At 29.8% G+C, this 15,561-nt stretch overlaps 2 protein-coding genes, 2 non-coding genes and 1 pseudogene across 4 annotated transcripts; 3 read left to right on the plus strand and 2 right to left on the minus strand.

The window, feature by feature from the left end:
- The first annotated feature begins 2,016 nt into the window (after nucleotides 1–2,016).
- On the plus strand, nucleotides 2,017–2,864 carry LOC124932448 (non-specific lipid transfer protein GPI-anchored 12-like). Its single transcript, XM_047473076.1, has 3 exons — nucleotides 2,017–2,463; nucleotides 2,530–2,583; nucleotides 2,658–2,864. The coding sequence occupies exons 1-3, from the start codon at nucleotides 2,088–2,090 to the stop codon at nucleotides 2,798–2,800; spliced, it is 573 nt and encodes a 190-aa protein (XP_047329032.1). The 5' UTR covers nucleotides 2,017–2,087; the 3' UTR covers nucleotides 2,801–2,864.
- Nucleotides 2,865–4,000: 1,136 nt separating this feature from the next.
- Nucleotides 4,001–5,833, plus strand: LOC124929807 (annotated as a pseudogene).
- Nucleotides 5,834–11,251: 5,418 nt separating this feature from the next.
- LOC124933208 lies at nucleotides 11,252–11,379 on the minus strand. The gene has a single exon (XR_007098914.1). It is a non-coding gene; the product is annotated as a small nucleolar RNA snoR77 (small nucleolar RNA).
- Nucleotides 11,380–11,462: 83 nt separating this feature from the next.
- On the minus strand, nucleotides 11,463–11,557 carry LOC124933189. Its single transcript, XR_007098899.1, has one exon. It is a non-coding gene; the product is annotated as a small nucleolar RNA snoR1 (small nucleolar RNA).
- Nucleotides 11,558–13,185: 1,628 nt separating this feature from the next.
- LOC124929809 (mannan endo-1,4-beta-mannosidase 4-like) lies at nucleotides 13,186–15,210 on the plus strand. The gene is made up of 5 exons (XM_047470198.1): nucleotides 13,186–13,500; nucleotides 13,594–13,788; nucleotides 14,078–14,200; nucleotides 14,585–14,787; nucleotides 14,865–15,210. The coding sequence occupies exons 1-5, from the start codon at nucleotides 13,186–13,188 to the stop codon at nucleotides 15,208–15,210; spliced, it is 1,182 nt and encodes a 393-aa protein (XP_047326154.1).
- Nucleotides 15,211–15,561: the final 351 nt, after the last annotated feature.

Raw genomic sequence — 15,561 nt, forward strand, 5'->3', positions numbered from 1 at the left:
CAATTCCAATTCTTAATATTAAAGTGTCTAACAAACATAAGAATTGAAATTGGACCCTCCAATTCCAATTCCAATACCAATTCCAGGGTTATCAAACACACCCTTAATGTTTTTTCAAATGGTAAATTTTGTTATTATTAAGTGTGTTAGTTGTACCTTGAGTACTCATATATATAATTTTTTTTTTGTTAGGTTTAAATAACTTTCGATTTATATCTTATGGTATGAATAATTTTTTTTTTGTTAAAAAATAAATGAAAACATGTGATGACAGCTAATTAGTAAATATCCTAAGAAAGTTTGGTGCTTTCTTAAAGGAAATTGCATTTTTCTAACTAAACAAACTTGTATAACTTGTGGGGAAATACAAACTTTGTAAACATTAAAATATGGTAAGATATCAACATCACACTTTTCATCTCTATCTCATATGGTCTTGTTGCAATAAATCATCAAAGAAAGTCTCAACCAACTTTACTATTAATAAATAATACAATAATGTCATATTTAATTTTTTAGTTCTAAATTGGATCATATGAAATCTATCTATTTTCTTCTTATTCTTATTTCAAGGTTGTGTATATATATATAAGCATAAGATTATTCTAAATATTAAATTATATATATAATATTGAACTAATAATTTTATAATAAATCAATTTTTTTTTATAACTAAATATTTCTCTTTGTAATAAAAGGCTTAAGGTTATGTGTTAAATTTTTGTGATATAACTTATTCTCAATAAAAATCATCCTATTTTAGTAAGATGTTGTGATGTTGTGAATCATATTAACTAATAAATTCTATTTAAAAAAAATGTTGTTAACATAAATAAGAATTTTTATAGAATAAATATATATATATATTAAACATCTATTTTAAACATTTTTAAGTTAGGTTTTATTTTTAAAGGAAGACTAACATTATTAATAAGATGAAAAATTAAAACATTAATCTTTTAAAAATTATAGTTTCACTTAAGATAGATAATATTACATGTTTAGTTCTTTAGCACATTATAATTAATTGCAATTTTAATTATCTAATAAAATCATAATCTTATTTAAACAACATTATTTTACAAATAAATCATTTTTCAATAATATCAAAATACAGTACTCAAAATTAGTGATATAAAACTTAATCTAAATTATAATTAAAATAATAATAATATCTTCAATAATTTTATTTTTTTTAAATAATGTTAAGTTTAATCAACTTATTCTTTACTAATACAAAAAAATATTATATATATATATATATATATATATATATATATATATATATATATATATATATATATATATATATATATATATATATATATATATATATAAATGAATGAAAAGTAACTTATATATATATGGGCTTGGTCGAGGAAAGAAATTTTTTGGGTTTTACTTGAGTTTTATCTCAAAAATGTTTGTTTAATAAAAATTAGGAAAAAATTGGTTTTTAAAATTTGAAGACTAATTTACCTTAATTTTAGAGGGTGTGATGTAGGTGAAAGAAGGTTTAGAGGGAAGTAATAAAATTATAGGATAATTTTAGTATTTAAAAGATAAATTTATTTAATTTGATGTTTATAAAATGTTTGAGTTTTAAAATAAAAACTGGGTTTTATCCAAAAAAAAAAAAAAAAAAAAAAAAAAAAAAAAAAAAAAAAAAACTATGAGCTCATTGAGTTATATATGTTCATGGTTTTACAATGAACTAAAAAATGTTAAACTTTTTATTTCTTTATTTGTGTGTCAAATATCTTATTAATATTGATTAATTAAAATATAACTTAATCAAATACTTAGTTAAAAAAATTCTTAACTTTACAAACTTAAATTTTATACAAAAGGACATAGTCCCAACCTAAATAGACTAAACCCTGGAGAGTTAAAATGAGTAAGGACACCCGTTAATTGTGGAGTCCTCGTGATTCAAACGGGACAAATGTTTTTTAAACTTCCTTATTTTATAATATATAATCTTAAAAATTTAGTTTCATCAATGTCCAAGATCCATCTAATAATCTAAAGTGTCGGCCATTTCAAATTACAGAGAGAGAAACAGAGACTGAAGAAAAGAGGCAATAATGACAACGGCCAAAAACACTGCAGTTTTTGTCATTATATCCGCCATAATGCTAACTTTAGCAAGTGGAGCCTCTCCTCCTCCTCCGCCGGCGCCGGAGTCTCCTGCGCCGGAGCCAAGTTCAGACTTGGACTGCTTTCCTTACTTACTGAATGTATCGGACTGCCTGTCGTACGTTGAAAAAGGGAGCAACTTAACGGACCCAGAAAAGGGATGTTGCCCGGAGCTAAGCCGTCTGGTGGGTACGCAACCAATCTGCCTTTGCCAGCTCCTAGGAAATTCCTCAGCTAGTCTTGGTATTGACATTGACGTCCAAAAAGCTCTCAAGCTTCCTCAAGTATGCTCTGTTTCCACTCCTCCGACCAGTTATTGCGCCGGTAAGAATTATTCAATCCTTTTTAGGGTAATTCTTGAGTATTGATTATGGGTTTTGAAATTGGTAGTGGCGGGATATCCAGTTGTATCTCCATCAGGACCATCACCAACTAAAGCACCTGGTAATTAACAATCTCCCTTCTTCTTCATCTTCTTCTTCATCCTATTTGGTCACAATGTAATTTTGGAATATTAGGTGTAAATCCAACAGCAGCAGCAGCAGAAGCAGAAACTCCAGAAGTAGGAAACAAAAATGGGGGCAGCAGATCAAACATTAATGGATTGTTGCCTCATTTTTTAGCCATGTTTTTTGCTGTCTTTGTATTTGGTTTGTTCTAAAATCAACTATGTTCTTAAAACTAGTCAAGAAGGAAAGAAGGAAAGGAGTTTGTTATTGTTGCTAGTAATGGTAAATTGGTAATCATAACCTATGTTTACAAATTAATTGTTGAAAAGTATCTGATGATCATGTAAAGATCAAATGATAGTTTAGATCTGCGACAACTAACCTACCTTAACTGATCAAATAGATATCATATATCAATCTGCCTGAAAAAAGAGATAGAATTGTGGAAGAATTTCAATTATTCTGGGCAATTACTAGATCTAGATTGATCTACAAGAGAAGAAAGGGGATCAAAAGGTTGCTTTATGTGCTCAATATAAAGACTCTGATAAATGTCTCACCAACATTACTTGTAGTAATATATATTTAGCATATTTTAACTAAGAAAAAATGTTATAGAGTCAAGTGGATCAATTTAAAGAGCAAATTAGCTTGTTACTTAAGTTATTAAGTACCATTACAATATTGAAAAACTTAATTAGGATCCAACATGGATTATGTTTAACAATTTGTTGGTTATAAGGCATATTTTCTAATATGATATCTTATAGAACAACTGAAGAGTAGTATGATTTTTGTAGAGCTTGTATAATACAATGTTGAAGATTCATTAACTTGTAAAAAGGTGTTTCTAAGAAGATTGTTGTGTCGGATCAATCTTAATATCTCCTTATAAAGACAATAAGTAAGTAATAATAGACAATCTGCATATAGCTATGCAAACGAACGTTATAGAAACGAAAAATAAAATTCCATTTTCTTGGACTTTACACATATGCATGCAATGCAATGAAATGAAAGGTAGAGTGGTTTAAATGGAAATGGTACATGTTGATAGAGTTTGTATTGGTTTGTATTTGTGAGAAGGTAAATATGATGATAGATTTCATAATAATATATAAGGGACGTGCAAATAGATGAATTGGAATTTGATTGTAAGCTAGGCATATATTTATTGATGGTAAGTAATTAATAATGCATGTCGTCAAAGTTATAGTAAGTATTGTAACATTTTTATTGTATAGTCATGAGCATGCACATATTTGTTGTAGATGACTTATTATCCTCTACCGGGTCCTCCACCTCCACCGCCATGATGAACCCTGTCATGATGACCACGATAATGTATCCCGCCGTGGTGTACCCTATCATGATGTCCCCCACCATATCCACCTCCTCCTCCGCTTCCGTAACCACCACCTCCATAGCCACCACTGCCGCCGGTTCCACCTCCGGAACTACCACCTCCAGAACCACCACTAGGTCCACCTCCAACACCCCCACCGCCATAACCGCCGCCACTTTGTCCACCTCCAGAACCACCACTAGGTCCACCTCCAACACCCCCACCGCCATAACCGCCGCCACTTTGTCCACCTCCGGAACTACCACCTCCAGAACCACCACTTTGTCCACCTCCGGATCCAGAACCGCCACTAGGTCCACCTCCAGAACCACCTCCTCCAACACCTCCACCGCCATAACCGCCACTTGTTCCACCTCCAGAACCTCCACCACTTGTTCCACCTCCAGAACTACCACTTCCGGAACCGGTACCACTTGTTCCACCACCAGAACTACCGCTTACAGAACCTGCACCTCCAGAACCTCCACCGACGCCTATTCCACCTCCAGCACCAACACCGACGCCTGTTCCACCTCCTCCAACACCACCACCGCCATAACCGCCACTTGTTCCTCCTCCAGAACTACCACCTCCTCCAACACCACCCCCAGAACTACCACCTACTCCAACACCACCCCCAGAACTACCACCTCCTCCAACACCTCCCCCAGAACTACCACCTCCTCCAACACCTCCCCCAGAACTACCACCTCCTCCAGCACCTCCACTGCCATATCCGCCACTTGTTCCACCTCCAGAACCACCTCCTCCAACACCACCTCCAGAACTACCACCTCCTCCAGCACCTCCACTGCCATATCCGCCACTTGTTCCACCTCCAGAACCACCTCCTCCAACACCACCTCCAGAACTACCACTTCCAGAACCACCTCCTCCAACACCTCCAGAACTACCACCTCCAGCACCGCCACTGCCACCGCCGCCTATTCCACCTCCGGAACTACCACCTCCAGCACTGCCACCTCCATAACCGCCAGAACTACCCCCTCCTCCAACACCACCTCCAGAACTACCACCTCCAGAACTACCACCTCCAGAACTACCCCCTCCTCCAACACCAACACCACCTCCAGAACTACCCCCTCCTCCAACGCCACCTCCAGAACTACCACCTCCTCCAACGCCACCTCCAGCACCGCCACTGCCACCGCCGCCTATTCCACCTCCGGAACTACCACCTCCAGCACTGCCACCACCATAACCGCCAGAACTACCCCCTCCTCCAGCACCACCTCCAGAACTACCACTTCCAGAACTACCCCCTCCTCCAGCACCACCTCCAGAACTACCACTTCCAGAACCACCTCCTCCAACGCCACCTCCAGAACTACCACCTCCAGAACTACCACTTCCAGAACCACCTCCTCCAACGCCACCTCCAGAACTACCACCTCCTCCAATGCCACCTCCAGAACTACCACCTCCTCCAACACCACCTCCAGAACTACCACCTCCTCCAACACCAACACCAACACCACCTCCAGCACCACCACTGCCACCGCCGCCTATTCCACCTCCAGCACTGCCACCGCCATAACCGCCACTTGTTCCACCTCCGGAACTACCAGAACTACCACCTCCTCCAGCACTGCCACCTTTTCCACCACCTCCAACACTACCCCCGGAACCACCACCTTCATGACCACCTTTTCCACCTCCGGAACTGCCACCTCCTCCATAACCACCACCCCCGATACCAATACCTCCACCTACTGAACCATCAACATCACCTATTACACCTCCGGAACCACCACCTCCTCCATAACCACCCCCATAACCGCCACCACTTCCACCCCCACTCCCATATCCTCCCCCACCCCCACCACCTTTCCCGCCTCCATCATATCCTCTGCCTACCCCTCTTGCCCGACCACCATAAGCGCCATTAACGCCAAAGACTCCATCTTCCTCCCCTTCCTCAAGCTTTCGCCCCTTAGCCAAGCCCAAGTTCACAACCACAACTAAAAGAACTAAAAAGAAAGCACAAGATTTAACATGCTTCCCCATATCTTACCTCTCGATCACTCGCACTAGCACTAATATTGAATCTAGAGACAGAAATTATATATATGTATGTATGTGATATATATAAACAGGTAATTGCATTGCTAGAAGAGTAGGATTCGTATGGTATTTATAGGAAAGAGATGTGGTCATGCAAGACAATTAAGACAAAAAATAATTAAAACATTCTTTGACTAATTTCAATGCTCCACTTCCAAGTCTCCAACTCTCAACCAACTTATAATGACACATGCCTCAAACAGATCGAACCAGCAAAACTCATTTTCCTCTCTTATTAATTATATATCTTATCCTAGCTAGCTAGTGCATATCCAATATTATTACACTTAGTTCAGCTTATTGACAATAATCTGATGCAATTTTGTTGACAAATTAATTAATCAGTATATACTATTTTTTTCACTTTTACCAAATAAACTTATATTTAAGTTTAGTAGGGAGGGCTCTCAACCAAGGCTGTCAAAATCGAGAGTTTACGTAGAATCGTTAGCCAGTTGTAAACTCGTAAAATCTAGAGTTTACGTGAAATCGTAAAAGTTTAATTTGAAAAAATAATAGTTATATATTATTATTATTTTTATATATAATTAAATATTTTATACTTAACCAATTTTAAGAAATTATATACTTTCATTAAAATTAAATAAATAATAATAATAAATAAATAACACTATAAAAAATTATAATTACAAAATTAATTATATTAATTAATTAATTTAAATAACCAATAACTTTATTTTTTAATTTTTAAATTTAAATTTGATTTTTAAAGTAAAATCGTATAGAATCGTAAAATCGAAATTATTTATAAACTCGTAAAATCGTAAAATCTTATTATCGTAAATTTAAAATCGTAAGAGTTTACCTATTTAAGAGTTTACTTAAAATCAGACTCGTTAACCTAATGTGAAATCGTAAAATCGTAAGATTTTAAGAGTTAATTCGAGATTTTAACAGCCTTACTCTCAACATATATATATATTTATGTATGCGTGTTCACATGTATTCTTTAATTTCTAACTATTTAATTTCTAACTAAGATAAATTAATATACAAGTATTTATTTATTTATTTTATGTTTCAAGAACTAAAAATACCATATTTATCTACAAATTTAATGAGAGGGACTCAAATTTACTATATTGACACGTAATCATTCTACTTAGACTACGTGCGCTCACTAGAACAATTCAGCCCATCTCAAAACCACTATGCCAAATCCATTAATGATTCAAAAGAGATTTTAAATAATATATATTAAATATGCTAACTTAATTATTTTAAAATAAATAAAAATTAATAAAATATTTTTAATTTATTTATTTTAATAAGATTAATATTTATATAATCGTTAAAATTAAAGATAATTCAAATAAATAATTTAATGAAAAATTATTTATATATAAATAGGTCTATCAAAATATATGGAGAAAATTATTTTATTTTTAATTATTTTTAATACCATCAACAATTCAAATTATATAAATTATAATTTATATATATATATATATATATATATATTTAGAATAAATAATCTTATTAAAAGATTTTAAAATAAATTTATTTATTTTAAATTATTATTATTTCGGAATTTAAATTATATTTGTTTAATTAATATTTAAACAGTTATTCTAAATAAAATGTATTATATATAAATTTAAAATATATATATTAGTAAAGATTTTAAAATAAAATTATTATTTAAAATATTTTTTTTGAAATTTTATTTAATTTTAATCATTATAATAAGAATATATATACAAATTTAAATTATTAATATTATTTTTAAAAAATCAATTTTATAATATTCCATTACTTTTAATTTATAAAAATATAATTAAGTTAAATATTAAATATATATTATTAAACATATTATCTAAGTCAAATATTAGTTTTGCGGGGTGGTTTTAATTAGTACTTAAGCTATTCTAGTACTATGTCATAGTTCCATTCATGTAAATTTGACACTCTTAGTTGGTATTTATTTATTCCCTATTTTTTTTTATTAAAATATCTTGAACAACCATAATAAATAAAATATAAACAAAACAAATATAAGGTAACTAACTTTTCATGTGAATTGTAATTAAAACAATACACTAAATTGAGAAAATATCAATGTTTTAAGTAGTGAAACAGATTCTCGTAAGGCTTTAACTAAAAAAATATGCAGTAGTGATAGACGCTAGGAAACAAACGGTTTGGGTCGATAAGACGAAGGCGATTCATGTCAGATCTAAATCTTTTAAATTTTAAATGTTGGAGGCACGCCTAGAGTTTTGACTATATCAAAAACTAAGAATGAAAAAAAAAAAACAATTGAGGTTGATTTGATTCAATTCAAATTGCTATGTTGGACCCTTCAAACGTCGAATTGAAATCAATGACGTCTTGGGATAGATCTATTGAGATTTAATATTTGGAGTCTTTTATGAAATATTACTAAGAATCATTGAATAATCTCCAAGTCTTTAAATAATTGCTGATAAATTTGAATCGATGCGGCAGATGAGGAGTTCTGCATATTTATGTTACCATACTAAGAATCATTGAGTACAATTTTTTTTTTGTCTCATTTGTATTATTCATAATCTATTATTACTATTCAATAAAGTGTTTTCTTTTTTTATTTTCATGGGATTTTTAATATAGATGACTTTTTCAAAAAAATATATATAATTTTAGAGAAATGATTAGGTGAGGGAATTTGGTGAGAGAATGATGTGGCATAATCTTATTCGCTGAAAAAATCAAATAATTTCTCTTTTTTCTCTCTTTCCTCCCACTTTTACATTTTTCAACCAAAAGGTAATGCCACGTCATTCCCTCACCAAATTCCCTCACTAAATTTCCTCCCTCTATCACTCCTCATAATTTTATTTATAATACATTTTTATATTATTAATCATTTTTTTAATATTAAAAAATCATATATATATATATATATTCTTTTCTTAAATTATATATTATATATACTTATAAGAATATCTCAAAATAAAATCATTCTCACAAAAGATATATTAAATTCTAAATTATTATTATTTATTAATCTGGATATATATTTAAGCAATATATTAATTGTCAAAATGAAATGTATTATAAATTAAATTTTATATAAATTAAAAAAAAAATTAATATTATTAAAATTAAAAAAATAAAAATATTGTTTAAATTTGATTTCAAATTATCATTAAATTTAACAATAATAAATTTAGTATATATATACAAATTAAAATTATTCAAAAAAAAGTTTTTAAAAAAATCTTATTAAGATTAAAATTTTATATGGCAAATTATTTTATGTGGCCCTCGAATTTATTAGATCGTTCACTTTTAATCTTTAAATTAATTTTTAAAACAAATTATCCTTCGTTCCATCAACTTTTTTGATTAAATATAACTACTTAAATTAAAAATATTATTTTTTTATATATTATCTTTAATCTTTTTTTTATATTTATATATATAATTATTAAATCGCTTATATAATATATATATATATATATATATATATATAAATATATATATATCTTTTATTATTCATTTTTATATTTATATAATTATTAAATCTCATATATATATATATATATATAAAACAAAATTTAAAAATAATTTATATGGATTATCTTTAATCATTAATTATATAATATATATATATATATTTATATAATATATATTTTAAAAAATAATTTTAAGGTTCAATTACTTTTAACTCTCAAATAATTTTTTTAAATATATATTATATATAAATTATATATATATATATATAAATTATTTTAAACTTTATTTTATTTTATATAGATATAGATAAAAATAAATAATATATTATATAAAAAAAAAATTAATAATTATATAAATATAAAATTTAATAATATATATATATATATATATTAATATAAAAAATAAGATAAAAATGATAATCTATCAAAAAAAAATATATATTTTTTAAACTTAAGCAAGTTATGTTTAATAAAAAAAAATTTACGAAAAGTAATTAAAGGGTCCAAGGTAATTTGCCCAATTTTATATGAATTAAATTTTGTTAAAGTTAATATGTTCTATTGATTTTGTAATAAATTTAAAAAAAAAAATAAAGATTTCTTAATTATTATTTTATAATAAAATAATTCAATTAAGATATTAAATATAAATTTCAAAATAGAATTTACATTGAAAATGTTGTAAGAAAAAATGCATTGTCATAATTTAAAAAAATAATAAAAAACCTAACTAGATTTCTTCTATTTCCTACCTATACCAACCAAAATAAACGATTTGATTAGCTAAAATACACAATGCTCTAATAAGACCATAATCTTAGACTAGACCACATTTCAGACTTCACTCATCTCTTGATTAGAACATGGAAGCTGAGGAAAACATCATAAGCAATATCATAAACCACCGTCGTTTGTTTTTGTTGAAACTTGAAAGCAAACATATGTTTGCATTCAAACGAAAAAAGTCATCATCCCAGGTGCATAGATAAGTTGATACCCACCTTCAAATTGACACTATAGGTTTCAGAATTGGTGATATTAGGTCAATTTTGAATTGCATACAATGCCAACCATTATTACAGCTAGTGGTATTAGTTTTTATTAATGCTATATGTTATTCTTGATTGAATAAGAAATTGAATGTGAGACAAGAATAGCAGATTTACATGATTTTAATATATACTATTTTCTCCTCTTTTTAAAAGATATGTGAGAATTGAGTCCAAAGCAGGCAGTTAGTCATACTTTATGGAGGATGAATTAAGTACTTAACACAAGGATTGCAATGTTTTCTTTCAAATAGTTACCTTGTTTTCTTTTAACAGAGCAAGAATGTGTAACTTTGTTTAACTTTGAACAAAAAAAGATTACTAATTTCTGAACTGTGTAACAACTATTGATCAAAATCAAGATTGTTTATTAATATATATACAATGCTCAACATAGACTGTGGTCAAGATTCAAACAAGTATTTTATTACAAGTATAGTGATGGTAAAGAATCCAAAATCAACTTCATCTAAAGATTCTTCTAAGCTATTGAATCTGAGCATATCACTTGTAGCCTAAATCAGCAGACAGATGAAGTTCTTCCATATGAAGATTCTGGGTCGATGCTGCACCAAGCAAAGTACCTAATATATATAACAGATAGTCCAATGACATAACATACATAGAAGAGCAAAAAGAAAAAACAATCAAATTTAGCAGATGAAAATTTAACATTAAACCATTGTACAGGAAATAAAAGAAAGCTTAAAAGTGAAAATAAAATATGTACTTCATCTTACTAGACCAACTTCATAGATGCGAACATCTCAGCAAGTCTGAAGAGTTAAAAGATTTGATTTACGAACAGATAAACACCTCCCTATCCACTTTTTATTGAATGGGGGTTGCCTGAATTTCTGCTCGATTTCTCCACAAGTAAACAAGAACACGAATTTATGAAAAATCAATCTAAATGAGAGAAAGAAAAGAAAAGGGCTCAGAGAGTTGCTTGATTTGCTCAATGAAGAGACTCTATACGAGCCAATTCTCATACAAGAGGTGTCAGAATAAGCATCAATCATCTTTGCCCTAAATTTACAAAATGAAAATCTTAATTGGAGTTTCAGGGTTCAACTGAATGAAGAACTTCGAAGATGGCCTTACTATTTATAGAATCTCTCATCTCTCATCTCTTATCTCTCTTCAATTTACAGCCGCATCATTGAAATTTTTTAGGGTTTCAACTTTCAAGTTCTAATTTTTAGTAATGGGCTGGGCCGTTAATCTGTTTCTTCAATCATCAACCAACTTGGGCGGGCCTTCTCCTAAATGGGTCAATTTTAGGAGTCCATCTTCTTTTATAAATAAATTTAATTTAATTTTAATTTATAATATTTATCTAGCTGTAATCTTTTTATATTTAAATTATAAAAAATTATGAATTTATATAAGAAAATGAAATAGTTCATAAGTAAATTCAAATAACCAATTAAATAACAGAGTCACAGAAGAACCGTCAAATCATGTTAATACGTTAAACTTCCACCACTAAAATAAGAACCTTTAACGGCGGTAAATGGTCGCTATTTCTTTACAATCGTCGCTAAATGCCTTTACGACAGTAAAATACCGATAATTAACTGCAGTATGGAAAGCAGTCGTTATAACTAACAAAAACCTTTATTATTGTCTTGTCAAATGCATTTTCGAGCATATGTTACCAAACCACTATAAATATAATTAACGTGATTCTCAAGAGATTTTAATTTATTTTTGAACTTTAATTTACATATATTTTTTACACCACGAAAAACCATTAAAATACAAAATTCAACAAAAACACAATCAATAGGAAGTTTAACTCTCAACATGACAAGGTGCATATATATTCTCTCCCGGCGTGAAACATAGAACATCAGGGTGATGAATCATCTTCTTTGGCCTTAGCGAAAAAAATCCGACAAACCAAATTTGAAAACCTCACACCAGCTTTGATCTGGCTCTTCAGCTCTGGCACGACAAACTGTTTAGACTGACTACAAAGACACACAAAAAAAATCATAGGTCGCATTGTAAAAAAAAAAAATGTCACGGTTAAGATAACTAATTGGCACTTTTCATTATGATTAACTTAATTAAAGGATATGATAGATGAAAGAAATAAGAGTAAAAAAAATCTAGAAAATAATAATAATAATAATAATAATAATAATAATAAATTATTGTTAAAATAAAATATAATAATAAATTTATAAAAGTACTCCATTAATGACTGGTAATTGAACGAGACAAAAAAAAAACTATATCACTTGATATACTAAAGAATGAAAATAAGTCGAAATTGTATTAAAATATTATATAAATTATGTATTATATAGATATTAAATTAAATATACAACAATATTAATATAATGTAATATACAACAATATTATATTATAATGAATATTATGATAATATTTTATAAATGTCAATTTTATATTATAGGATGTTAATATAATGATAACCCTTTATAATAATATTTTAAGGATATATTTATTTATTATAACACTATCCAATTTCTAAACAAATTAATGATAATAATAATAATTTTCTAAGTGAAACGTTTAGTAAATAATTCCGTGACTATACATAACACCTAGTGTATATATATAGGTAGCAAAGGCATGCACCCAATCCCATGATCACAATAATAATAATAATGTCAGGAAGAATGAGAATGACCCAAAACAACTTTCTCTCTCTAGTTCTTGCTCTGGTTTTCTATCAAGTAGGGTTTTGTTTTGGCGAAGAATTCATCAAAACAAATGGAACCCATTTCACGTTGAATGGAGAGAAACTCTATCTAAATGGGTTCAATGCATATTGGATGATGTACACAGCCACTGATCAAACCACAAGGCCAAACGTGGAATCTGCCTTTCACCAAGCTTCCATTAATGGTATGAACGTTGCAAGAACTTGGGCTTTCAGTGATGGCGGTTATCGCCCTCTTCAGTCCGCCCCTGGAATTTATAACGAGGACACGTTCAAGGTAGGATTATTCATGCTTGTATAGTTGAATTGGTTATTGTAAAATTAAGGTTTTGGTTTTGGTTTTAATTTGATATTTTGGTACTCTCCAAAGGGATTGGATTTTGTGATCTCGGAAGCAAGTAAGTATGGAGTTCATTTGATATTGAGTTTGGTGAATAATTGGGACGATTTTGGTGGAAAGAAACAATACGTTGAATGGGGAAAAGAGAGTGGGCGATCGATAAGCAATGTTGACGAGTTTTTTACCGACCAAGTTGTGAGACAATATTACAAAAATCATATCGAGGTATGTTTTCTTTGTTTTTTTTTCGAAAATCATTAAACTCGTCAATGTGTGCACGAAAATATTAATCAGAAAGCTAGTAAAATCATGTACATGGATGATTCGTTTTACTTTTTTTTTTAAGTTGCATTAGTTGTATGTCAGCACTTAACTACTTTATACATAGTGAGTACGTTACATTCATTTTCTTACCTAATGTCGTGTTTTAATTTTTTTACTTTTCAATTACGGTTCTTATACTTGAAATGAATGATAACACTTATATGTTTTAATTCATTGATGTTTTTGACAGACAATTCTCATGAGAAAAAATTCTATAAACGGGATAACATATAAAGACGACCCTACAATCATGGCATGGGAATTGATGAACGAACCTCGTTGTCCATCGGATTTATCTGGAAAAACCTTTCAAGTAATACTTCATATTTTTTCTCATATATATATTAATGGAAATTTTGGCTTAATGCTTTTGTTAGGTGAAAATAGGGTTTGCTATATATTCATTATATATAGACTTATTCTACTTATACAAATTGACCTTGCAATGCATGGAAATCATGTAATAAGATGTTGACTTCTTAACCATTTTTTACTTGATATAGAAATAGTTATAAGAAGTTACGAGAACTCATGACACATTTGAAATTGAAGAAAAATATGGTTTTATACATTAATGTAGTAATCTTAATTGCGTTATAAAACACTACAAATTACAACCCATTACGATATCGATATCTAACCGTGTCTTGAGTTTTGTCAATAAAAAACTCACATTAAATTTATTTGATAATGACAGGATTGGATTATAGAAATGAGTAACTATGTTAAATCAATTGATAAGAATCATCTGCTAGAAGTGGGGCTTGAGGGATTCTATAACAAGACAATGCAATCCAAGCAATTCTCAAATCCTAGCCTCTTAGTTGGGACTGACTTCATCTCCAATAATCAAGTTCCAGCCATTGATTTTGCCACAATTCACCTTTATCCCAATATATGGTATATTCCAATCATTCTTCCATATATTAAATATGATTTGAATTTGAATGCTAGCTAGCTAACTAATTATTTATTAGGTCACCTGCGATAGATGAGTACGTTTTTGTGGAACAATGGATTCGAAATCATATTCAGGATTCTAATTCGATTATCGAAAAACCCATTTTGTTGACGGAATTTGGAAAATCTTCGAGAATGTCAGGGTTCAACGTGAGCGTAAGAGATGAATATTTCGGTAAGGTTTATGATATGTTGTATGATAGTGCAAAAAATGGTGAATCTTGTGCTGGAGGACTCTTCTGGCAACTCTTGGTTTCTGGATTGGACAACTTTAGAGATGGTAATGAAGTTATTCTTGATCAAGATAATTCTACTGCTATGCTAATTCTTAGCCAATCTAATCGTATTTACGCTCTTAATTAGTTTGCTAATTAGCCTTGTAAAATCATAGGCCAACAATTTAACATTGTAATGAATCAATTATTAAATAATATATATATAGTGAAAAAATAAAATTATTATTGAGTTGAGAAATATAAACTACTATTAATAGGTAAAATGTATAATTCTTCCTATACATTTAACCTAACTTGAAATATTTCAATATATTTATTTTTGTTTGAATTTTTTATCTTTTTTTTTTTTTTTTAATTTACACATTAAATATCTAAAATCATTTAAATGTTATAAAAACGTGAATTTAGGCTAAAAATAAGTACAATTTTCTCTTATGTATATATAAATTTTCTATTTCTAAATTCAAACATGGGCAAA

This window comes from Impatiens glandulifera, chromosome 3 (genome assembly GCF_907164915.1).
Source record: "Impatiens glandulifera chromosome 3, dImpGla2.1, whole genome shotgun sequence".
Classification (NCBI taxonomy): Eukaryota; Viridiplantae; Streptophyta; class Magnoliopsida; order Ericales; family Balsaminaceae; genus Impatiens; species Impatiens glandulifera.

What these genes read in the sequence shown, in the direction of transcription:
- LOC124932448 (XM_047473076.1), top strand. Translation starts at nt 2,088, where the DNA reads ATGACAACGGCCAAAAACACTGCAGTTTTTGTCATTATATCCGCCATA. An exon ending in TCCGACCAGTTATTGCGCCG is followed by an intron (nt 2,464 to 2,529) that starts GTAAGAATTATT and finishes TGAAATTGGTAG; the next exon opens with TGGCGGGATATCCAGTTGTA. An exon ending in ATCACCAACTAAAGCACCTG is followed by an intron (nt 2,584 to 2,657) that starts GTAATTAACAAT and finishes TTGGAATATTAG; the next exon opens with GTGTAAATCCAACAGCAGCA.
- LOC124929809 (XM_047470198.1), top strand. Translation starts at nt 13,186, where the DNA reads ATGACCCAAAACAACTTTCTCTCTCTAGTTCTTGCTCTGGTTTTCTAT. An exon ending in ATTACAAAAATCATATCGAG is followed by an intron (nt 13,789 to 14,077) that starts GTATGTTTTCTT and finishes TGTTTTTGACAG; the next exon opens with ACAATTCTCATGAGAAAAAA. An exon ending in TATCTGGAAAAACCTTTCAA is followed by an intron (nt 14,201 to 14,584) that starts GTAATACTTCAT and finishes TGATAATGACAG; the next exon opens with GATTGGATTATAGAAATGAG.